Source organism: Hoplias malabaricus, chromosome 2 (genome assembly GCF_029633855.1).
Source record: "Hoplias malabaricus isolate fHopMal1 chromosome 2, fHopMal1.hap1, whole genome shotgun sequence".
NCBI classification, from domain to species: Eukaryota; Metazoa; Chordata; class Actinopteri; order Characiformes; family Erythrinidae; genus Hoplias; species Hoplias malabaricus.
In genome coordinates this window covers 54,574,060-54,597,221 of record NC_089801.1, presented here as the reverse complement: position 1 = coordinate 54,597,221, position 23,162 = coordinate 54,574,060, and the positions used below count along the sequence as shown (strand labels likewise).

At 37.7% G+C, this 23,162-nt stretch overlaps 1 protein-coding gene across 2 annotated transcripts; it reads left to right on the top strand.

Annotated features, from left to right (window-relative positions):
- The first annotated feature begins 889 nt into the window (after window positions 1-889).
- Window positions 890-23,162, top strand: si:ch211-91p5.3 (uncharacterized). Of its 2 annotated transcripts, XR_010800501.1 has the most exons (18): window positions 890-1,175; window positions 2,343-2,474; window positions 2,585-2,710; window positions 2,884-3,039; window positions 4,174-4,329; window positions 4,741-4,906; window positions 5,125-5,232; window positions 5,654-5,842; window positions 7,231-7,368; window positions 7,460-7,597; window positions 9,700-9,921; window positions 10,562-10,738; window positions 13,558-13,770; window positions 13,857-13,997; window positions 14,624-14,929; window positions 15,194-15,331; window positions 18,267-22,317; window positions 22,458-23,162. XR_010800501.1 is itself a non-coding variant. In XM_066662197.1 (17 exons), the coding sequence occupies exons 1-17, from the start codon at window positions 999-1,001 to the stop codon at window positions 18,344-18,346; spliced, it is 2,763 nt and encodes a 920-aa protein (XP_066518294.1). In that variant the 5' UTR covers window positions 890-998; the 3' UTR covers window positions 18,347-23,162. The 2 variants fall into 2 exon arrangements, 1 of the variants encoding a protein (XP_066518294.1); XM_066662197.1 differs by having other exon boundaries at window positions 18,267-23,162.

Here is a 23,162-nt window from a genome sequence, read left to right as displayed (position 1 = left end):
TTTCAGGACCAAGGCCATAGTTGACTGGTGCTAAGGCCAGTCCTCTAACAATTATGGCTGTCCTACAATTTGTAATTTAACCCCCCATTTCAGTGGTCAGGTCCCCAACAGGTCCCCCACTGAGTAAGTATCATTTGAATGGTGGATCATTCTCAGCACTGTGGTGACACTTACGTAGTGGAGTGTTAGTGTGGGTTGTGCTGCTACAAGTGGATCAGACACAGCAGGGGGACAAAATAGTTTTTAATTCTGGTCTGGTCAGTGTGGCTGAGTGAATAGACTGTGAATGTAGAAAAAAGGAGGTGGCTCCTCCCAAAAGGCAACACTTAACTTCAGCATAGATAGGGGTATATGTAAATGCATTCATGTTTGTTGTGTGTACAACAATTTCAAAACATACCTTTTTGGTCTGCTTGAATTTTGAAATTTTAACAATATTTATGTACTACATGAAATGTTAGTATTATTATTATTATTATTATTATTATTATTATTATTATTATTATTATTATTATTATTTAATTGCCATCAGCTTGTTTCCAACTCCTGCTTAACATCTAGATAGAGTTTCTCCAGAACATTCTTTTGTTTGAATATTCAGGCTTCTCAATGGCACATTAATTATTATTATTATTATTTTATTTTTTGTTGCTAGCCGTTTTCATTTTATTTACCTTCAATTCTTCCAAGCATAAGAGTCTTTTCAATAAGTTCTTCTTATTAAATATGTAATATATATTTTAAAATGTATACATTTTCTAATTTAGACAAAATAATATCTACATGCGAGGATATTTTGTCGTTAACATGGCAACCCTGGACGTCAGCTGATTCGTGGGTTGCCAGGGCTTGTGTCATCGCTCAAATGTGCGGCGTTGGAAAACAGTTTCGCAGTGAACGGACGCACCTCTTGTGGTTGAATCGAGCAGCGGATTAACGCTAACAGATTTTGTTTTAGAAACTTTATATGGGACTGTTCATTCGACAATATTGACAATATGGCGGAATACACACGCTTCAGAGACCAAAAATACAAAAACTGGCTGAAAACAGCGGAGAGTCTGTATATACTGAGGAACAACCTCCGGGATTTCATGGAAAAAGAAACCGAAACCTATCACAGTTCCCTTAAAGAACATCTAAAAGCGGTAGTATGTGAAAAACACTGCAAAAAGGTAAACCATAGGGAGGGGGAATAGCTGTTCCATTTTCATTTTCTGTTTCAGTTTTTGAACAACTTTCATTAGTGTACGTGCGCTAATGTAGCTGTATGTAAATATGTAAACACAGTATTGGTAGCTATAGATACTGGAAACTCTCTCTCTCTGTCTGTCTATCTATCTATCTCACGTAAAAAACACGTATTACATTATCTTTATTGATCTGCCAAACTCAAATCTACATTTAGAGGCCGTCGTTTGACGTACAGTTTGAGAGGCGAAACAATGCCTGAATTATTTGCCCTCCCTTGTGGAAACGTCTTAGAATCCCCTTAATGCTGCCACATTGGACTGGCTGCCCAGATGCCAGGTACCATCGATGTCTGCAGTTGTCGTTCCAGCATGAACAACAGCTGTGATGAAGCCTATTGTCTCCTCCACTGTCTCACAGCACAAGGATCATGCTCTTGTTCCTATGATGTTGGTGGTAGTTAGTGCTGATGGCTAGAGGTAAGATGGTCGCCCAGCTGCTAAGACGTCTGCCATCACCTGGGTCTCAGATAAAGAACACTTATGGGAATACTGAGGACAACTTGTATTGCTGTTAGGAAATAGAGCCCCATGATGTAGCCATCTTGGATAAGCACTAGCCAAAACCTGTTCTTGTAGAACTGGTTCCCAACACTCCAGATTAGTCACTGCTCCTTTCTGTGACTGATATTCTTGTTGGTAGGTTTTCACAACTCCTGCATACATCCTGCCATGCCAGGCAGTGTTCTTGTCTGCACCAGTGACAGAGTAGAGCTGGAATTCAATAGTGTTGAGTGGCTGGAGGCCCATGATTTTATAGGCCATCCATAACACACAGTGATGGCCCAGTCTTCCCACCAGAAGCGGTGATGTTAGTGGTCACCCCCTCCTCAACATTGTAATTTGCCATATCCCACTATTCAGTGCCCTCATCTCACTGTCCGGTGCTGTTGTCAGCTCAGAAAAAAATACCAATTTGCCAAAGCATTCTTAACTATTATTTCAAATGAATGAAAAAAAAAGTTTCCAAGTTATTGCTATTTATCGATTTAATGTGAAAGGGCAGTGTTCAAATAATGTAAAAACCAAATCAAATGAGAGTGACCTGCTCCATAAATTGAATAATGCTTACACTTTTGGTTTCAACCACAGCTCCCAATATGTGATAAATGTGAACTGTGGAAAAAGGAGATTTTAAAGAGTTACATTGGAAGTGTTGCAAAAATAAACTGGAAAAACTGCGAGCCACACCTCTGGCCTACAGAAAAATGGGAAGTGGCCAAGGTAAGTTATGAGTTTCTCCACAAATTGACATTATGTAAATACTGCATCCAGAAGGGCATCGCTGTGGCATCTGTTGAACTTACTTTGAACTGATTTCATTGTTACTTTAGGTTTTTATGCCAAAGGGACACGATAAACATCGCCATTTTGACGAGTTTGACGTTCCTGCAGTTTTGAACTTCATTTCTCACTGCAGATATTTTAAAAATATTATTAAAGGATCAGTCCTGGACATGGTAAGATTCTGAATATTCTCATGAAACCTGTAAGTAATTGCTATTTCTGTAGATTTCCTTTTGTTGCTGTAAATTTGCACATATAAACATAGGTTGGTAGTTAACCTATGTTATGTAATAGGGGCTCTTGATAATGTGCCTCTAAGTTGCTGCTTTTTTTCTGTGTAATGAAGGTCATCAGCTTGAGGAATTCTGTGATGCATTCTCCTGACTTCACACTCACTGAGGAGAAGATGGTAGATGGTAAAACCAAAATTTTGAATCTGGCCAAGGCTCTGGAGGGTAAAATACCAGATATGCATAAGAATATATCAGAGGCGATAACGCAGGTATATCACACTTAAGAGACATGTTTTGCCTACCAGGATCATGAAATCTTAGTATACAACGTTATGAACAATAACAGTGATTTATAAACTAAATCAATGTTATTATGAGTAAGAACATTCTTTGAGTATATATTTTTTGTTCATTTTATGCACATTTTAAAGTGCAAACATATATTGACCAAAATTAACTTCGTAATTGTATTAAAATGAATGCACTGCACTTAATTTTGGAATTTTGGTTTGGAATTTACCTGATTTAACTGGCTAACCATGAACAAACTACATTACTTATATTCAGTAATTTTAATATTTAAAACACATGAAGTATTGTAAACTTTTAAATCAAGTAAATTAAAAATAATATTCATGTTTTTTCAGTGCATATTAATGTTCTTACTTATGTTCTATTTCTTCTTATTGTCCTTTCCTTTCCCAGTGTAGGCTGACATTAGGGGTGTAGAGATAGTAAGGCAGTGATTCGGTTTTTCTCACAATATTTTAAACTAAATTTGAATAAAGCTTTTTTTTATACTTGAAGTGAAAAGTGCAGCAAGCTTAGAGGAGTGCAACAATAACCTGGACAATAACCTGGATTATATCAGAATTCTGAGTTTATTTCAGGGATGTCTGAGTAATTGCTGTCTCTGTGATACTGTAGATACTGAGACATTGATGAATGAAAACCTCATAAACACTGAAATAAGCCAGAGGGTCTATGTCTATGCAGAGCAGACATACTGGTGAATTGGCTGATGTCTTATTGGATTTGCCACAGGATAATGTGCAATAGCATTAAATATCATTTATAAACAGAAGGCATGTTTTATGATGGTGTTGTCTGCAGTGCCATTTTTTGCATCACTTACACCCCTGTGGTTAGAGCCACATGCAGTGTGAACTCATCTGTAGCCTGCTGATCCACAGATTTTCATTTTGCTTTAGAATCGTTCATTACTTGACACTCTTACCTGTTTTCATTCTTTCTTTTTTTTTTCTTTTCTTCCAATATTTATGCTTTTTATTCCTTCATTAAACTTTGTATTTTTTTCTTCTTTTCTCTTGCTCTGTTTAAAGCTATTATACCTAGAAAGTGTTGCTGAAAAATGTTAACTGTTTACATTTTCTATCATGCAGTTTATTTCAGATTTGGAGAATTATACTGCTCAGAATCCTCAAGCTGATACCAAGTCAGAAAATATAAAACTGCTGGATAGAGAACAGCAGGCTCTGAAGGAGAAGATTGAATTACTGACCCAGCTCTATGATACAGACCAAAAGACAGAACTTAAGGTATGACTAAAACCTGTTTTATTGGTAATATCAATATTAAGAGATATTAAACCCCATTTCAGCAGTCTCTGATCTGTATAAACAAGCTTAATATCGATGTAGAACTGTACTAACACTAAAGTCATTAGCACCAACATCAGTTTATAAGTTTTTGATTGTCTTTACTGAGATATATGGTTCTGGAATCATATTAATTTTTCATATTGTTTTAGAAAGTTTTTTTACAGTTCAGTCCCAAAATCTGAATCTAACACTTTTTAAGAAAAGGTCTGAGCAGAACAACTTATTGGCCAAAGTTTTTTAGGAACGTTTAGTAACCTAAAGGTAACGTTCGTTTGTGAAGTAAGTACTGACTGCTGCTCTGATCTTGCTAGTGAAAACTGAAAATGAGATTACACATTATGTGTTCAGGAGGAACTGCAGGGTGTGAAGAATTTCTTTGACCAAAACAAAGATCTCCTGGAGAATCTGAGGCCTCAGGTGGATCAACTAAATGAAATACAGAAGAAGGTGGACAAGCATGAGTTGGAGATTGACAATCTGAGCAGCAGGATGGAGGACCTGGAGAAGATAAATGGTGGGTGAAAGAAAGAATAAAACATCAGTTTAGCTCCCACTTGAATCCAGCCCAGCTCAAAGCAAAATGTTAACAGTAGTATTACAACAAAATGCAAAAAGAGGAAGGTTCCTTGCTTTTATTGAGAAGATTACAACCTTGTACACACTTGATATTAGCAAGAAAAATGCTGTTTGCACTCTTTTAAGTTCTGATTGTGAACTGATTGTTGTCCACAGACCCAATGTTCAGTGCAGATACACTCAAGTTCAAGAATCATCTGATTGAACTGGCTCTAAAGCGGAAATGGGAAGTCCCAGAATTCACAGAAGAATCTGAAGCCTGTGGTAACAATTGTTACTTCCATTATTTTAAATTCATAGTTACTGTAATACAAGCTTTTCCAAACTAAAATACACAGATCTCCACTTTTGTATAATAATCCTGTATCCCAAGTTATTAGATTTTGGTTATTATTTGTTACAAATTTTAGACACAAGTTAATAACAAATAAATGACATATAACATATAACATATGTTAATAACATATAAATCTAAATGAAAAACAGTTCAAGACTTGCCATCCCAGAATCATTAATATAGCCATTTGGGTTCACTTGCCTTAAATATAGGGAATAATATGTCACTTTTGTAATAATGCATCTTTATTCCATTGCTGACTTTCACAGATTATTACATTACCAATATTTGCATAATATCTTCTCACAATTTCCAGTATATATATTTGAGTGATTATTTTACGTTAAGGTTATAGAGGTCGAGTGGAAGTGAATGGACACACATATAAAGGCTCCCAAGTGTGTAAACGCAAAAAGGATGCTCACCAGGAGGTTGCCAAGTTAGCACTAGATGCCCTCAAAGATGACTTTGAAATGAGAGAAGAACCATCAACATCTGAATCAATTTCAGCTGTGACACCCAGTGCATCATCTACAAGTAAATTCAAATTTTTTTTAGATTATTGCAGTCATATGTGACATGTGGTATCATCCATCATGAAGCCTTTGTTTGTTAATTCAATAAGTTGATATAAACACTATGTAAGCTTTGTTTACTCTGGGTGTTTGTTAAAAAGTCTACATCACACCAATTGCTTTTATGGCAACTGACATCAACTTTCTTTCAATGATTAGCTATAATATTACACTGGCCACCATGTTTCTGCACTGATTGTCCATTTTATCAATTCCTCTGAGCGTACAGGAGCACTTTGCAGTTGTACAATTACAGAGCGTATTCCACCTGTTGCTCTACAAACTTTGCCAGCCATCTTTCACTCTGTTTGTCAGTAGTCAGGACCAACACAGAGCAGGTGTTTTTTTTTTGGGTGGTGTATCGTTCTCTGCACAACAGTGACACTGATGTGGTAACTGACTAACCACCTAGTCAGTGAGAACCACTCTACCTCCCCAGTCTACACCTGCCTGGGTGAGAGGTCCTAGGTCCTACATGCACGCTTCATCAAGTGTCAAGCCTGTGCCCAAGTACACTGGAAACCGCCTGCCTGCCCCACAGAAATGAGTCACAGAAATGAGTCACAGGCACCCCTCCTCCCCTTAACGCCACACCGAGGAAATGGGGGCCATTTCCTTAAAACCTCTTAAAAACGTCCTTTTCAGTGGTAGAGTGAGTTCACATTGACTCTCCTAATTTAGGTGGCCAGTGCGGGGTGCCGGAATGAAATCAAAGAAGCCATGATTCTTCCCATATCCCACCTCACCTGTAAGACAACAAACCAGTGAGAAAATGGGGAATGAGGTGGACAAACAAAATATTCTGATCTCTTCTGTTTTTTGTATTCTGCACCCAGAGGTGATAAACCACTTGCCAAAATCTTTATGCATATTTAAGTATGTATTTATGTTTATGTAGCCTTATGGACATACACCTACAGTAAACTGTGGCAGTATTTGGTAACTCTGATTCTTTAGCTTATTGTACGTGTGACATAATTCTGATGATGAATCATAGTTAAAAAAAATTTAAATTGTTAAAAAATATATATATATTTACAAGCTGTATGATATTATCAGTACTGTGTCACTGTCACATACGATGAGCTAAGGAATGTCACCCCAGCAAGTGTTATGACAACCTAATGTCAGAAAAATAAGTCATCATCTTCTGACACGTTATATAAACTTGAGGTCATTTTTTATAAAAACGCGATGATGCCAGTTTTCCGATGATGCCTATTGGAATGTTTTTACAAATGTTTATATAGGTCTATGTCAGTTATCATGTGTCACAGTCTTATGTGGTAGTGATACTAAATATTTTCAGTGATTCTTTACTTACAGCTTTTGATGTTGTTCCTCTTTCAGACCTTCCTTTTTATTGCACTTTGACTGTGTCCCTTAACAAAGAGATTTGTTCAGATGGGTGTCAACATGAGAATGAAGCCATTGAATCAGCATACAAGAAACTAGCCCTTTTATTTCGCCTAAATGATACTAATAACAGTAAGTGTCAGTGAAATTGTTGCAGATGTAACTGGGTTCTATAATGCACTGACCATGATATTTATATCTGAATTTCTCCACTGTTCAACAGACAATACTTTCAGGGCAGCTGTTTTGGCACATTTTGGTCGGTGTAAAATCCAGCCACCATCAGAAGAATCATTTCAAAATGAAGATAAAAAATTCTGCAAACTTAAGCTCAGTGAACAGTTTACCTTTGATGACAAAGGTGAATAATATTTGATTTAATTTTGTTGGTAACAAACTACCCGTACATTTCATTTATTTAAAATACATGTTTTAAAATCAAAATTGTGTAACCAAGACTAACCTGTTAATAATATTCTCATATTAACTGAGGTGGTTAGATTAGGCCCGATACATACTCATGAAAACATACTTTCTTATTAACAACCTGATTAAATGTCTGTTCACAGATTTCTGTTTTTAATTAGTACATGATTTTTCAGTGTTTTGTCATATCGGCAAAAATATGGTTATCACAAATATAGCATGAAATATTGTGATATTATTTTTGGGTCACATTGTCCATCCCTAATGAAAAGACAACCCACAAACCAGCATGATGTTTTTGGATTGTGGGATGAATCCAGAACACCTGGAAGAAATTCACGGGAACACTAGGAAAACCAATCACACAGACAATGATGCAAGGCAGAGATTGAATCCACTACCCCAGAAACATGGAACTTTGTGGCAGCGATATATATATATATATATATATATATATAAACTAATGTGTGGTGCTTGCATAAAATTATAAATAATCACAGTAAATACAGAAAGAAAAATAATGTAAAACAAATAAATAAGATTCTTTTTTTCTGTAAAGTAGTAGGTGTGAGTGAGTTTGAAGAACAATGTTTTGTTCAGATTCTCCTTAATTGCATGAATTTGTTAAATCAACAACACACATTATTTATCAATCATTATTTATTAACTGGTATATCTAGGTCAGGGGTCCCCAATTAATTTTCCTCAAGGGCCACTTCCAACCAAAATCGCAAAAGGGCAAAAGGACCAGTGTGTCATTCTCAAACTTTTTCTTACAGTACGGGACAAGAGTTTATTGCTGTAATCATATTATTATTACAATAATTATGATTATTATTAAGTCTATATAAATAAGTAGGACTAACTTACTACAGTTATTTGATTTTACTCACAATTCAATGAGAGAAGTGATAGGGGGTTGAAACAAGAGACCTGAATTTGGGGCGGTGTTCATTCATTAGTTTGTTTTTTTCTTTTTGGCACCAGTAGCGTTAAGCCCCAGTCACACAGGGTTTTTGCATTTCAATTAGGCTGTTTCTCAATACTTTTATTTCGAACTTCTTTACTTGGTTGTACAAACTTGGCGAGATCGACTCACGAGTACAAAGTTCTGAGGACATGAGGTCGGCTGTGGTCATTCTGTAATTGGAACACAAGCGTACTTGAGTCACTGTCTCCGTCGCAGTGAAAAGCCATCATGCTGAGTTTGGTACGAAATGCATTCTGAAATATGTGACTCTCTCAAGTCTAAATAAGTCTTGTCCGAGTGCATCCTCGATAATACGGGCCGAGCAAGAACACATCCGGTTATTGTAATTGTACTTGGGTAGATGTGCACTTTTAAATGGAACAGGACTTGGGCTGCAATTGCTGACATTTCCCAAGAATGTAAGAACACACAAGAAAGCATATTGAGAAACAGCTTTATCCTGGTGAAATGGGTTTGGTTGAGGGTAAGACCTCCTGCAGTTGGTCTCTGAAGTTTCACATCTGAAGAATGCTGGTATTCTAGCAGTAGTGGCGAAAAATTAGGAATTTCTCGTACAAAAATTTGAGAACACAAACTCAATGTGACTGTGGCTGTGTTGGTGGCTGGCCAAAGGTTTAGCTCTTGCGGGCCACATTTTGGGGAACCCTGATCTAGGTATTGAACGATAACCTCAAATAATACGGACCACCACAAGGAGAGATTTGGAAAAAGTTAAACCAACACATTCATACACAGAATATCAGACTTACTGGAATAACGTTATTTGGTTTTATTTTAATGTTGGTTGCTATTTGTTTTTTCGGTTTTTTTAAGCAAATAAACACATGCTGCTCAGATAAGTAGCTTTTTAAATCTCAATCTCTGGTGCCTACAACTTTTGCACAGTACTGTACATGAGTAAATATGACTAGATAATTCCCAACTCTGCCAACTGAGATAAATGAGACATTCATTCATTACGTATAATATATTTGAATAAACAGATTTTTATGTACTTACATATTGCTGAGGCGCATTTCATGTTTTGTTTTCTGGAAATCCTTCAGATGGCTCCACAACAAAGAAAAAGGCAGAACAACAAGTGGCTAAGATTGCTATTGAAAAAATGTCTGAAGTCCTGAATTACACTTCTGATGTTGTTAATGAAAACTACAAAGGATTTCTGAAGGAACGCCTAGAAGCACTTGGTATGGAAAGACCTGTCTACAACACCAAAGAATCTTCAGAAGGAGCAAGGTCTTCTAGAATGAGCAAAGATGATTCACACAGTGAGTTTGACTTACTGCATATTTTATATTTAAATTACTGCCTTAAAGAATGTTGACTGTTCTCTACATATACATTTCTAATCAATTTAATGAAAACCTATAAACATCTGAGGCACTGGAGTTATTAAATACTGCTTTATGTCAACAGCCCATGTTCACAACCATGCATACAGTAATATATCAAAGTCTGAGCTTAGGCAAATTAATTTCTTTAGCAATAAATGAAAGTAATTTTTGAGATAATATATATATATATTACACAAAGTATGCCCTTTAAAGATAGATAACCCTACTTCATACTAACTACATAATAAATGTATTGGACTTTTTACTGTTGGTTACCATTGGTTGTTGCAATGTAGAATGTAATCAATGCATTTTAAACTAAGCGTTTCTGTACTTTTCCTGTTTTTCTTCCTATCATTTAGCACATAGTTTCATTTAGGAGAAATTAACTACATGTCTACTTCCATTTGCAAGGTGCATTTGCAAAAAAAGGCCATGGAAATGAGCTTCAAATGCATGTTCATTTATTTCCTTTGTATTTTTCACTGTATTGCACTGAAGAGTTTTTCACCCACTTTAATAAGTTTTATTTGTGTTTTAATTGTGTAACTCTTTTATTTGTGTAACTCTTCAGTATCCAGCACACAGACAGAACAACATGGACAACAGAGTGCTAGCCCGCAGGACAGTGCCACTGTTGTCAAAACTCCACACAAAACACTCTCAGACTGTGCTGTGGCCAGTTTGCTTACAGAGATTCAGGACTCCAACCCTTCAGCACCAGGAGACATAGACATGGAGAAATATTCAGGTAAACCGAGGCTTGCTTTGCCTGAGAATGTGCGTCTACAAAAATATCCAGTAGATGAGCCATAATCAAAAAGGAAATTGTGTAAAATATTAAGTACATTACAGAATTTTGGTAGCTGCTGGTAGGAAGAGGGTGTGGTGGGCCCTATGTGAAGCTCTAATGGGTTGGCTTAGGGTATTTTACATCTTATCTTGTATATGATTATAATTACTTATCTGGGATACCTAGTGGCCGCTGTGACAGAGCAGCTGACAACAGGGAAAAGACTTTGTGGCAGCTTGGAGAGACAGCTGACATAGGGGAATAGACCCTTGTGGGGCTGCCACGGGCTAACAACCCATGGCAGTAGCAGCCATAGTTTGATCAACCATGTGGATGCAACCAATAAATGCTACGATGAGACATATAGATTCAATTCCCCTTGAGTCTGCAAGAGCAGGGGTGCAAGATGATAATCCTCACAGGAGGATTACATGGCTATGGACAATGGAACGGCTTTGACTACGAGAAAGGAGATATACATAGTGGCAACTGGGGTGGTAGGAAAAGGAAAGAGGTTGCAGGTTTATGTGTGCGGATGGGAAAAGGTGACATCAGTAAGAGGACTGGAGATTTATCAAGGAAAGAGAAGGTGCTTGGATAAGGGAGTACAGGGGCCCCGCATTGAACAATACTTGTTACGGGGTTGTTCAAATCAGTCGGCTGAAGTCCAGCGACAGGTTACTCACCACAGTTCACAGGATATCAACGCCTCTGCTACTACTTAGGAGAACACCAGCACAAATGTACAGGAAGCTGAATCTAATGTAAGAGCAGAGAACTTGAGGAAAATGAGGAAAAAGAAGGAACATGCAGCAACGTTCTTTGGGAATCCATTTTATTTTGTGAAGACTTTATTTGGTAAAGAGAAATCTGGGAATTTAAAAGTTGGAAAGAGGGAATTAAAGGAGCATTTCAATTGTGTGTATACAGATAAAGATGAGGCAAAGGAGCTAAAGTGGACACGGGATATTCCAGCATTAGGAGAAACTGAGCGGCAAATGGAGGTTAGCCCACCAAAATGGAGTGAGGTTCAAGATGTGATGCGTCATACAAAGACAGGTTCTGCTCCAGGGCCTAATGGTGTGCCATATTGGATGTAGAAGTATGCACCTGAGATCTTGAAGTTTTTGTGGATGTTGATGTTTGTTGTTTGGAAGAAAGAGATCATTTCAAAAGCGTGGAGAAGAGCAGGCGGTATTCTAATCCCTAAAGAGAAAGGTGCTGTGAGTGTAGAACAGTTTTGGCTCATAAGTCTTCTTAATGTGGAGGGTAAGATTTCTTTAGTGTAATAGCATGGAGACTAGCAAACAATTAAATGATACATCAGTACAAAAAGCAGGGGGCAGCATGATCTGGCATCAGATTCAGACAGCAAAAAAGAGGGTAGGGATTTACATGTTCTTTTCCTAGATTTACCTAATGCATATGGCTAAGTGCCACATAAACTTGTGGAAATCTTTTGAATTCTTCCAGGTGCCAGATAACATTACTAGGCTGGTTATAGCATACTTTGAGGATATTCAGCTTTGCTTTAGTACAGGGGAATTTGTTACATCATGGCAGTGATTAGAAATAGGTATAATGGCTGGAAGTACGATAACACCATTAGCATGTACAATGGCAATGGAGGTAGTAATTAGAGCTTGGGTTGTAGGCAGGGAAAGTTTGCATGACAGTAAAATTAGTGACAACTAGTGGCGGATGCTGGTCTTTCAAGGAGGGGAAGCTCAATTTCGGCGTACATCATAAAATGTGTCGGTTTATTTAGATGTAAATTATACCCTCCGTTCCTTTTTAAGAAAATGATCTGTGACCCTGTCGTACCAACAAGGCGTCTTTTCCAGGGACTTGACTAGTGTCCTCTCAATGGCCAGCAGAGCTAGGCTGCTTAAACGGCCTTGGCCCATGTGAAGTGTGTCCGCCTGTGCTCCCACGGATCTTTACACCAAAGAATCGCTGATTCGCTCATTTCGCTGTCAATCAAAAAGGGATTCAGCCTCAGACAGATCATCCAATCATCATGCAGAAGCTGAGCGAGTGGGCCAGCCGAGGCCAGCCCACTGCCCCATAGACCCCCAGAGACGCTGAGCGTCCGATGGGCGGGACAAAGCTCAGCATTTATCCAATGACTCGTCTCATTTCGCTGCACTTAGCTGCTTCGATATTGAACTCTGTGGACGCTCAGCGTCCACACTGTTTAAAACACTGTGAAACTGCGGGATTGATTAAGAGGAAAGCTGCGTCTTTACCCGTGATCATCCATCCATCCATCCATCCATCCATCCATTATCTGTAACCGCTTATCCAATTTAGGTTCGCGGGGGGTCCAGAGCCTACCTGGAATCATCGGGCGCAAGGCGGGAATACACCCTGGAGGGGGCGCCAGTCCTTCACAGGGCTACCCGTGATCATTTTAATTTAATTTGTATTTAATTTGTAAAGGTGTGAAAATGGCAAACTTCATTCACTTTGTGGAAGTCATGTGAATGTTATGATTAGGGTTATGTGAAACCTCTGTTTATATAATGATTAAGACAAATGCAGTTAATTGTTCTTTTCCATGTTTAACTGATTATATTTTTTAGTTTGACAACACTAGTTGTGATTCCTACCCCAATTTAACAAGTCAGACATTTTCAAGCATGCAGTTCTGTGCTTTCCCATATTTTGTGCCTCTAATAGACCTAGCAGGTTCCTTATTTTGAGTATGAGGTAGCAATTTTTAGGATCCTTGTTTCAAGATTTTTTTTACAGGTGTCTGTATGTATGTTTCACAGAGATCAACTCACTTCTGGAAGTTTATAATCTCAAGCCTCCACCTGTAAAAGTGGAGGATGTTAACACTCATATAAAAATCAACCAAATTATTAACATCAATTTGGAGAACTTCACCTTTAAGAACAGTAATGCCTGTTCCTCTAAGAAAGAAGCTACTCGTAAAACCTATTGTTTACTTGGACGTGCATTGGGGATTTGCCAACCAAACACAGGTATTTTATTTTAAATATTTAAATATTTGTGTATTTTTAAAAAGTACAGGCACTGCATCTATGTAATTTGTCTTATTCTTTTTAAGATGAAATTAAATCAACAATGTTTGTGAAGGAAGATTTTTCCAAGAAGTCTCTCCCACTTCCTAAGGAAAATGTTGAGGGTGATAAAGCTTTCATCTGCTCACTCACAGAGATCACATACAGTTTAATTTATAATGGACAAGGTTAGTCATTTGGCCGTATAGCCCCACCTTCATCTACCATATGGTGCAAAAGTCAAAGACCACTCTTTGTTATTTAATTTCTTTTTCTGAGTTGCGTTCAATGAACAGTCATTTTAATTTAAAACAAACCAGCAAACAACAAACATAATTAATATTAAATATTAACTGTATCTGCCATTCAGTCAATGATTCCAGTTAGGCCCTGGACCAACAGCAACCCTGGTTTGCTGTATTTATCCATTATTATAGCTTTCAGTTTGTTTGTGATTCTTGTTATTAGTTAACTGAAGGTGAGAAATTTGGTGGTTTACCATACCTTTTAACAACACATTTTAATTTTGTCGTAATATTTTACTCAGCTACATTTTTAAAAGCCATGTTTTGAATGGAAATTATATAAATGAAGGATAAGCTTTGACTTTTGCACAGTACTGAATGTATTTATTTATATTTACTTACTGCTATAAGTAGATATGTCAAGGCATCAAAGTGACTGTTGATCCAATGCATCCTTTCAAAATTTTGTCAAAAACAGAAAATTTGTGGGCTTAAGTAAAAAAGCTTATTATTATATTATACTTACCATGTGTTTTACCTTGAATCTCCAAATTCTGTCATATCCACAGGCTCCACAGAGGCAGACGCAAAGCAGGATGCACTGCGGAAAGCTCTGAGTACTCTGCCATTGCTCTTTGGTCATGAGGCTTTGCCCATATCCAGCAGTACTGAGGCAAATGAACAGACGTTAAATACCTTACTAAGAGCAGCTGGACAGAGAGACATCACTTTCTCTTTGAAACCCAACCAGTATAATATCTCCATCAACCTCCGATTCAAAGACTACACCATGACGAGCAAAAGTCAAAAGAGCAAAAAGGAAAATCGCAATCTACTCAGCAAACGCATTCTGGGCTTGCTGGGAGTGGAGACAGGTCAGAATTAGAGAGATGACACAGTTACAGATACATTGCTTGTGGATGATAAAATGAGTGAAAGTATATAATACAGCTACTGCACTAACACTGGATCAATCAGAGATTCTGTTTTAAACCTATTTTAAACATGAACACACTCAGGTGGGTGGGCATACTCTAGGGAGCGTAAAAAATAGTAAAATTTATAATCACTCTAAGAAGTTTTTTTTGGACTGACAATTTGTAGTTTCAATGCAGTAACACATACTTATTGCTTTGCAGAGGCAAACCCTCCATCTTTCAGAAATTGCCTAGATGAGTGGTTTATACAAAATGCTTTGCAGCAGCCTGTGTTTGAAGATACAGAGGTTCTGGGTACTAAAGCTACATTTTCTGTTGATATAACCTGCACTAATCCAGGTAAGAACAACACATTTATTCTCTCTCTCTCTCTCTCTCTCTCTCTCTCTCTCTCTTTAACCATTTACAAACTCACAATCAAACTCTTCAATCTCTCACTTGCTAGCATAGCCTTCAAACACTACTCACCCCCTATTATTAATAGAACCTTAAAACAAGTCTTCATACAATCAATTACTAGCATAAACATAAAAAAAATGTCTTCATATTCTAAATTACTAACACAGCCTTCAAAAAAAAAATCAATTACTACTTTTGGAACATGCTGCAGGCCTCAAATTCAAAATGAGTGAATATTTGCAAAAAAAATCTATAAAGTTTCAGTTTGAACATTAAATATCTTGTCTTTGTAGTGTATTCAGTTGAATATTGTCAGGATCGCAGGGCAGAGGCAGACGCACTCACTAAAACACAGCGAAATTTATTTTTAACAAAAGATAAATAACAAAACAGATACAGACAGAGACTTTAACAGAAGGATACAGGGAGCTGACTGAGACTTAGACAAAGGGAGCTAAACAGACTAAACTAGAATACGAAGAGCTAAACAGGGCAAACGTGACAGACAGACTAGAGAGATAAACATACTAACACTGGACAGAGAGCTAAACAGAGTATAAAACAGAGAAATCTAAACAGAGAACAAACCTAAATGAGGAGACAGACAAACTAGGCGACACAATGACAGGATGAAATGAGAATAGAGCAAACCAAAATGAGGGACAGATGAGACAAACAGACTAGGGAGCGAAACAACAACGGAAAACTGTGGAGACAGACAGACTAGACTGAGTAACATGACATGGAAAACAAATCGAGGGCCAAGGAAATGACACGACAACAGTATGAAACGAATGATCGACAAGAGGAAGTGAGACAAGGGAAATTAAATACATTACATAGACAAGAGACACCTGAGACAGATAACAAGGGGGCAGGATTACAAATGACACTGACGAGGAGGCAGAACAAAGGCGGGACAAGGGCGGAGACACGAACAATAGCAAACAGAGCCATGTGCTAAGAGAAGCACATGGTGGGGAAAACAGACACGACAGGACAAGGGCGTGACAAATATTAGTTGAAAAGGGTTTGCAAATCATCGTATTCTGTTTTAATGTTTTACACAACATCCTAACTTCATTGGAAATGGGTTTGTAATACAAGCTTTAAACACTATAATCTGAACAACCCCTGACAAAAACAGCCTATTAAATAGGTAACACAGAATTAACCAGAACAACTATCAGAACAGCCATTTATTCTTTGATAAGTCACAATCTACTAGTTGGTTCACACTTTTCATGATTAAGAAATATTTGGGTTAGAAAGGAATGTGAAACTATACATGACAGAGGAAACATGCCACTAACACTCTCCTGAACTACCACACACACTGCATGCTACCTTAAACAGTGCAGCCATTAAAGTGTCATTATACCTCCTACTTTTAGCTACCTCTACTTCTAATAGACCTTAGAAAAATGTGTGAGGGGGTTGTAGATAGAGGCTGGCCTCTGCTGCTGGTGAGTAAAACTCTGGCTCACCAGTCTGTATACTGTGGTGAGCTACATCACTAACACCTTTAGCAGATTTGAACCTAAATGAACTGAAGCTGTTCTTAAATCTTTGTGTGGAAAGATTTGGGGGGCACTGCCCTTATCCCTCAGTCCACAGTTGATGTGCCCTTGAAAAAGGCACCTAAACCCCAACTGCTCCCCAGTGTGTGTTCACTACTCCTAGTGCACTAGTGTGTGCTTTTTGGTGTGTTCACTGCCATGGATGGTTTAAATGTGGATAACATATTTTTTTATCTAGTTCAATGACCAGTAATAGCATTTCATTGTATTAATGTATTGATATAATAAGGTTAAATGAAGGGGCAAAGACTCTGCGGCCTGGTATTGTGGTTGGACCCGGAAGAATTTAGGCTTATAGGGCTGGTTTCCCAGAGGGATTATGCCTAGCCCTACACTACACAGGGTCTTGAATTGTGATTTCTCATTAAAAGGTCCAGGATAGGGCTGGGCAATTAATTGAAATAAATATTCAGAACTTCTGAACGACAATCTTGTCTATTTCGATTATATCAATTATTTTTATTCTGTTGTGTCCCCACTGTGTGTTCATGTACTGTCTGTTTAAAACCATGCTACCAAGCTGTACTCACATGACTCTTGCCCCTATCTGCCACATGGAAGCAACCTAGCGACTCCAGCTCGTACCAAAGAAAAACACAGCATCTGTGGTGTAGACGTGCTGTGTTTTGACTATAATTAATATGACACTGGACAAAAAGAAGTCAAATGTAAACACTGAGAATAAATGGTTTCAGCCAAAGCCCAATCACACACCAAATATAAACAGTGCTCAGAAAACAAGAGAGGAACAAGCTCCCGGCGACGTTAGAAAAAATATCCCAGCTTTAATACTGGAGTATATTTACAGTACAAGCCTCGTCACTGAACTATGAGAGTCATAAATACAAAACAAAATAATCGTTCATTAATCATAATCATGGTAAAATGTACAATTAATAATCATGATATTGATTCGTGTTCATATTGCCCAGCACTAGTCTTAATCCCCGTCTGGCAAACCAGCCCATAGTATTAGGAATATGACAGTTTAATATATCTAATACCACAATGGAATATGTCATAATTTTTGTTTGGCTGTGTGTTCAGAAGACAAAAAAAAAATACATCTAAGCTATTTGACAGGACTCTTTAACAAAAAGTTGTTCTGAAATATTGTTCCAATATGATCAAATCAGCAAAAAAGTAACTGCATTAAATTTTGCAGAGGTTTATTCTCTGTGGAAGATGTGTACTTATCTTCACTGTGCCCAAACTTTTGCATAAGGCACTGCATCTCAATAACTGTCCTGTTTTTTGGGTTTTATGTATTTATTTATTATTATTTTTATCTTTAGACTGGGAAGACAGCCTGGAGGCAGCAAAGAAAAAATTGGTCCAGGAGCTTGAGAAAAGGTTTAGGTATCTGATTGACTGAAGTGAAGAGGATTAACATCAACGACTAATAATGATTTACCAAGTCCATTAAACTACAGTGCACTGTTTAGTGAAAGACACCTTTCTGGAAATTCAAGTTTAATTTAAATTACTGTAAACATACTTGAATGGCGTAAACATACTTGAACAGATGAATGGCGAAACGGTGGCGCAGCAGGTAGTGTTGCAGTCACACAGCTCTAGGGACCTGGAGGTTGTGGGTTCGATTCCTGCTCCAGGTGACTGTCTGTGAGGAGTTGGTGTGTTCTCCCCGTGTCCGTGTGGGTTTCCTCCCACAGTCCAAAAACACACGTTGGTAGGTGGATTGGTGACTCAAAAGTGTCCGTAGGTGTGAATGTGTGTGTGTGTGTGTGTGTTGCCCTGTGAAGGACTGGCGTCCCCTCCAGGGTGTGTTCCTGCCTTGCACCCAATGATTCCAGGTAGACTCTGGACCCACCGCGACCCTGAACTGGATAATCGCTTACAGATAATAAATGAATGATTGAATGAATGAACTGCCAGATGAAATCTACAGGGGTTGGAAACTGAAACACCTGGTTTTAGACCACAATCATTTATTAGTACGGTGTAGGGCCTCCTTTTGCGGCCAATACAGCGTCAATTCGTCTTGGGACTGACATATACAAGTCCTGCACAGTGGTCAGAGGGATTTTAAGCCATTCTTCTTGCAGGATAGTGGCCAGGTCACTACATGATGCTGGTGGAGGAAAAGGTTTCCTGACTCTCTCCTCCAAAACACCCCAAAGTGGCTCAATAATATTTAGATCTGGTGACTGTGCAGGCCATGGGAGATGTTCAACTTCACTTTCATGTTCATCAAACCAATATTTCACCAGTCTTGCTGTGTGTATTGGTGCACTGTCATCCTGATACACGGCACCGCCTTCAGGATACAATGTTTGAACCATTGGATGCACATGGTCCTCCAGAATGGTTCGGTAGTCCTTGGCAGTCCTTAGCCCATCTAGCACAAGTATTGATATGGCAGCCCAAACCATCACTGATCCACTCCCATGCTTCACTCTGGGCATGCAACAGTCTGTGTGGTACGCTTCTCTGGGGCTTCTCCACACTGTAACTCTCCCGGATGTGGGGAAAACAGTGTTATTTAAAGTTTAAACAGTGTTTATTTAAAGGTGGACTCATCAGAGAACAATACATGTTTCACATTGTCCACAGCCCAAGATTTGCGCTCCTTGCACCATTGAAACCGACGTTTGGCATTGGCATGAGTGATCAAAGGTTTGGCTATAGCAGACCGGCCGTGTGTATTGAACCTGTGGATCTCCCGACGGACAGTTCTGGTGGAAACAGTAGAGTTGAGGTGCACATTTAATTCTGCCGTGATTTGGGCAGCCGTGGTTTTATGTTTTTTGGATACAATCCAAGTTAGTACCCCAACATCCCTTTCAGACAGCTTCCTCTTGCGACAGTTAATCCTGTTGGATGTGTTTCGTCCTTCTTGGTGGTATGCTGACATTACCCTGGATACCGTGGCTTGATACATCACGAAGACTTGCTGTCTTGGTCACAGATGCACCAGCAAGACATGCACCAACAGTTTGTCCTCTTTTGAACTCTGGTATGTCACCCATAATGTTGTGTGCATTGCAATATTTTGAGCAAAACTGTGCTCTTACCCTCTGCTAATTGAACCTTCACACTCTGCTCTTACTGGTGCCATGTGCAATTAATGAAGATTGCCCACAAGGCTGGTCCAATTTAGCCATGAATCCTCCCACACTAAAATGACAGGTGTTTCAGTTTAATTGTCCAACCCCTGTAGTTTCATTGCTAAGATGACTCATTATCATACAGCAACAGGAGTTACATTGCAACATGCCTTCCAGTGAAGTTGTGGCTTAAAAAAAGCAATATTTGATTTGTTAATTTTCTCCAACATTTATTTAACTGAGAAAAGTACAAAGAAAAAAATGCCCCGTTTTCACTGACCAACCCGATTGTATTTGTACATTTTAAAAAAATGTATTATAATCCTTCACCTTCTCAAAATCAGGGACAGATGCGTATTTACCACTCTCTTACATCACCTTTTTCTTCTATTTAATTTTTTTTTTATCATTTGGGAATTGGGGACTACAAGTAGTCTTGCAAGTGGAATGTTTGCCCATTCTTACTTGATACAAGACTTCAGCTGCTCAACAGTTTATGGCTGCCATTGTCTGATTCTTCTTTTCACAATGTGCCATGAGACAGATCTCGAATGCAGACAAGGTAGTCAAGCATATGTAATCTTTGTCTTCAAAGCCACACTATTGAAGCACAAGCAAGTCCTGACAATGACTTGTTGAAATAACCATGAACTTGCCAGAAATTGGTGTCAACTTAATGGCAGCATATGTCTCTCTAAATTCAAAATATAAACTTCCACATCAACTCTCATATAGCATCTCACCAATGCAGTGGGCAATGATGCACCGCTTTGCCATGAGAGATATTGGTTTTTGCACCTTCTGCTGATGAGAGTGCGGGTGGAAAGTGGGCTCACCTAACCACATGCACATTCAACGGTAGTGTAAGTCTTTGCCCTACACAAACGTTGATATTTCTCAATATTTTGTGAAAGACTTTTCTGCAGTCTTGTATTGAAACATATCCTTTTTGTGCTCTTTGACACTCCTCTCATAAAATGGCACAAAGTAGTGAGCCATGACCCATCTTTGCTTGCAATGTCCAAGCCCTTGGTGGGTGCTTATTTATTAGTTTTTATTATCACCTGTTTATGGTTGAAGGTTTCAAAACACAACTGTAACTTGAATATTCTATAAAAGTTTCAGTCTTACTTTACCCCTGTAACTTTTCAGGAAAATAAATATTCAAGGGAATTAACAAATCATTGATTCTTGTTTACACTGCATTCACAAAATTTGTTAGTTTCTTGACATATTTGTGTTTGTTTTAAGAAAAATATTCTCTTTTGTTGGCATCAAAATGATGCTTGAAATGAGTACAATTCCCTGCAAGTAAAATAAATTTACAGTATTCATTAGAGCTAAGGCTGGACAATAATTTTTAAAAAATTTATCGTGATATAAATTTTGGCCATATGGTCCAGCTGAGTTTTTATTTTTGTGAATTAACTACTTTGAACACATCTTAAAATTTGTAATATAACTCATGATCATATTTGATGTTGTGAATTCCCTGTGGTCCGTATGTTCCCTGAGCTGTGTACAAAATCTGAAGAAATAAGAAATTTGGTTTATCCAGTTTAAGATTGCAAAAATATTTAAGCATTTTAATGTTTCATGTTTTTTTTAAAAATCATACTTACATTTGTTCTTTGACATGTAAGCTATATTACCTACCTACCTGTTTGCTGAAATTTCCATTAATGTTTTTACTTTAATACCAACCTGAAAATCTCATGCCTTTTTTTACATAATATTTTAAACTTTAGCAGTCTGTATTTTATTCTTCCATTTTTAAGTATAGACTTTTATTAATCTATATGTGGGGTACTAAACCTGGGGTCTGCACTTCGCTAAATTGCTTCATTTATGAACTGAGGAGAAGAGGGTTTGTAATGAATTTCAACTGGGTTGGAACACTGAGGCATCTTTGTGGTTTATTACAAACCTTTTGCTATGAAACATGGGCCCTGCAGTTCAATTAAGTAAGTAGATTGCAGACTGTATTTTTATATTTGGGTGTGAGGAATAGTAGTATGGGTGTGTGTGTGTGTGTTATCGGAGGGGTGATTTTTTAAAACCCCACGAGTATTGCACTGTACAAGATATTAAGAGCCCCTTCTCAGTGTCAATTCCAGCACTTAACAAGTATTCTTTTTATGACAGAAAGTAATTTGTAAATTGTATTTATCTATTTTTTTTTATATTGACCCCTCTCTCAGCTTTATGATATATTTGAAGTGGATATCTTTGACCTAGGGAGGTTCTGCAATTCAAAAGTGTGCAGAAAAGTATCAAGGTGTGTACCTTTAACAACCTAAGAGTAATTATTCTATACGGTACTGTAACAAACCTGCTAATAGTTTTTCTTGTTTTTTTTATTTTTTTTGGACTGTCATGTCTGTCGCATGAACACCTGGGCTATATGTGGTTATGTAGAGGGTGCCTCCCTGCCCAAAACCACATACTTGCCTACTGAATGGTATGTCAACATGTTAGTCCCGTATAATAAAATGTATTATTTAAATTAGGTGTTATTCATTTATTTCCAATACTTTGCTACAGGAGTCATTGATGTTCTTTATTTGATCATTACTACCATTGTTATCTGTTTACAATGATTTTTCTGATGCTATATTCTTAGATTTATAAAACATTTTTCAATTGAGACATTCTGAATTGAATGAAAGTAGTGTGAAAGCAGTGAATTTGCACATGATTCATATATAACTGTAATAATTGACTCCAAACTTCTATGTACATGTATTTTTGGACACAGCTGGATACTTTATATAAATGAATCAGTAAAAAATCTCACAAATTAAATTCCAGAACCTCCTGTCAATGAACAGAGCTTACTACTTACAGAGGTTACTAATACTACTTTAGATGATGAAGTTAAATATCCTTCTGGTTACTACTGGAAATTATGTTATGAAGCACCAAACATCTGAATGTCACAATAAGACGAGCCATTATCACAAATTGTCTTTAGAATGAGATTAAACTGTGTATTTGCAACATTATTCGCTCCCTTGCACAGTACTGATGCATGTTATTTTTCATTTCTAATTGTTTAAATATTAATGGGTAATTAAAACCATATCATGTGACATGAATTGATCATAAAACTGAAATAAACAA

Coding starts and splice junctions, on each gene's coding strand:
- si:ch211-91p5.3 (XM_066662197.1), top strand. CDS start 999: ATGGCGGAATACACACGCTTCAGAGACCAAAAATACAAAAACTGGCTG. Junction 13,771..13,856: donor GATTTGCCAACCAAACACAG/GTATTTTATTTT, acceptor ATTCTTTTTAAG/ATGAAATTAAATCAACAATG. Junction 14,930..15,193: donor CTTGCTGGGAGTGGAGACAG/GTCAGAATTAGA, acceptor ATTGCTTTGCAG/AGGCAAACCCTCCATCTTTC.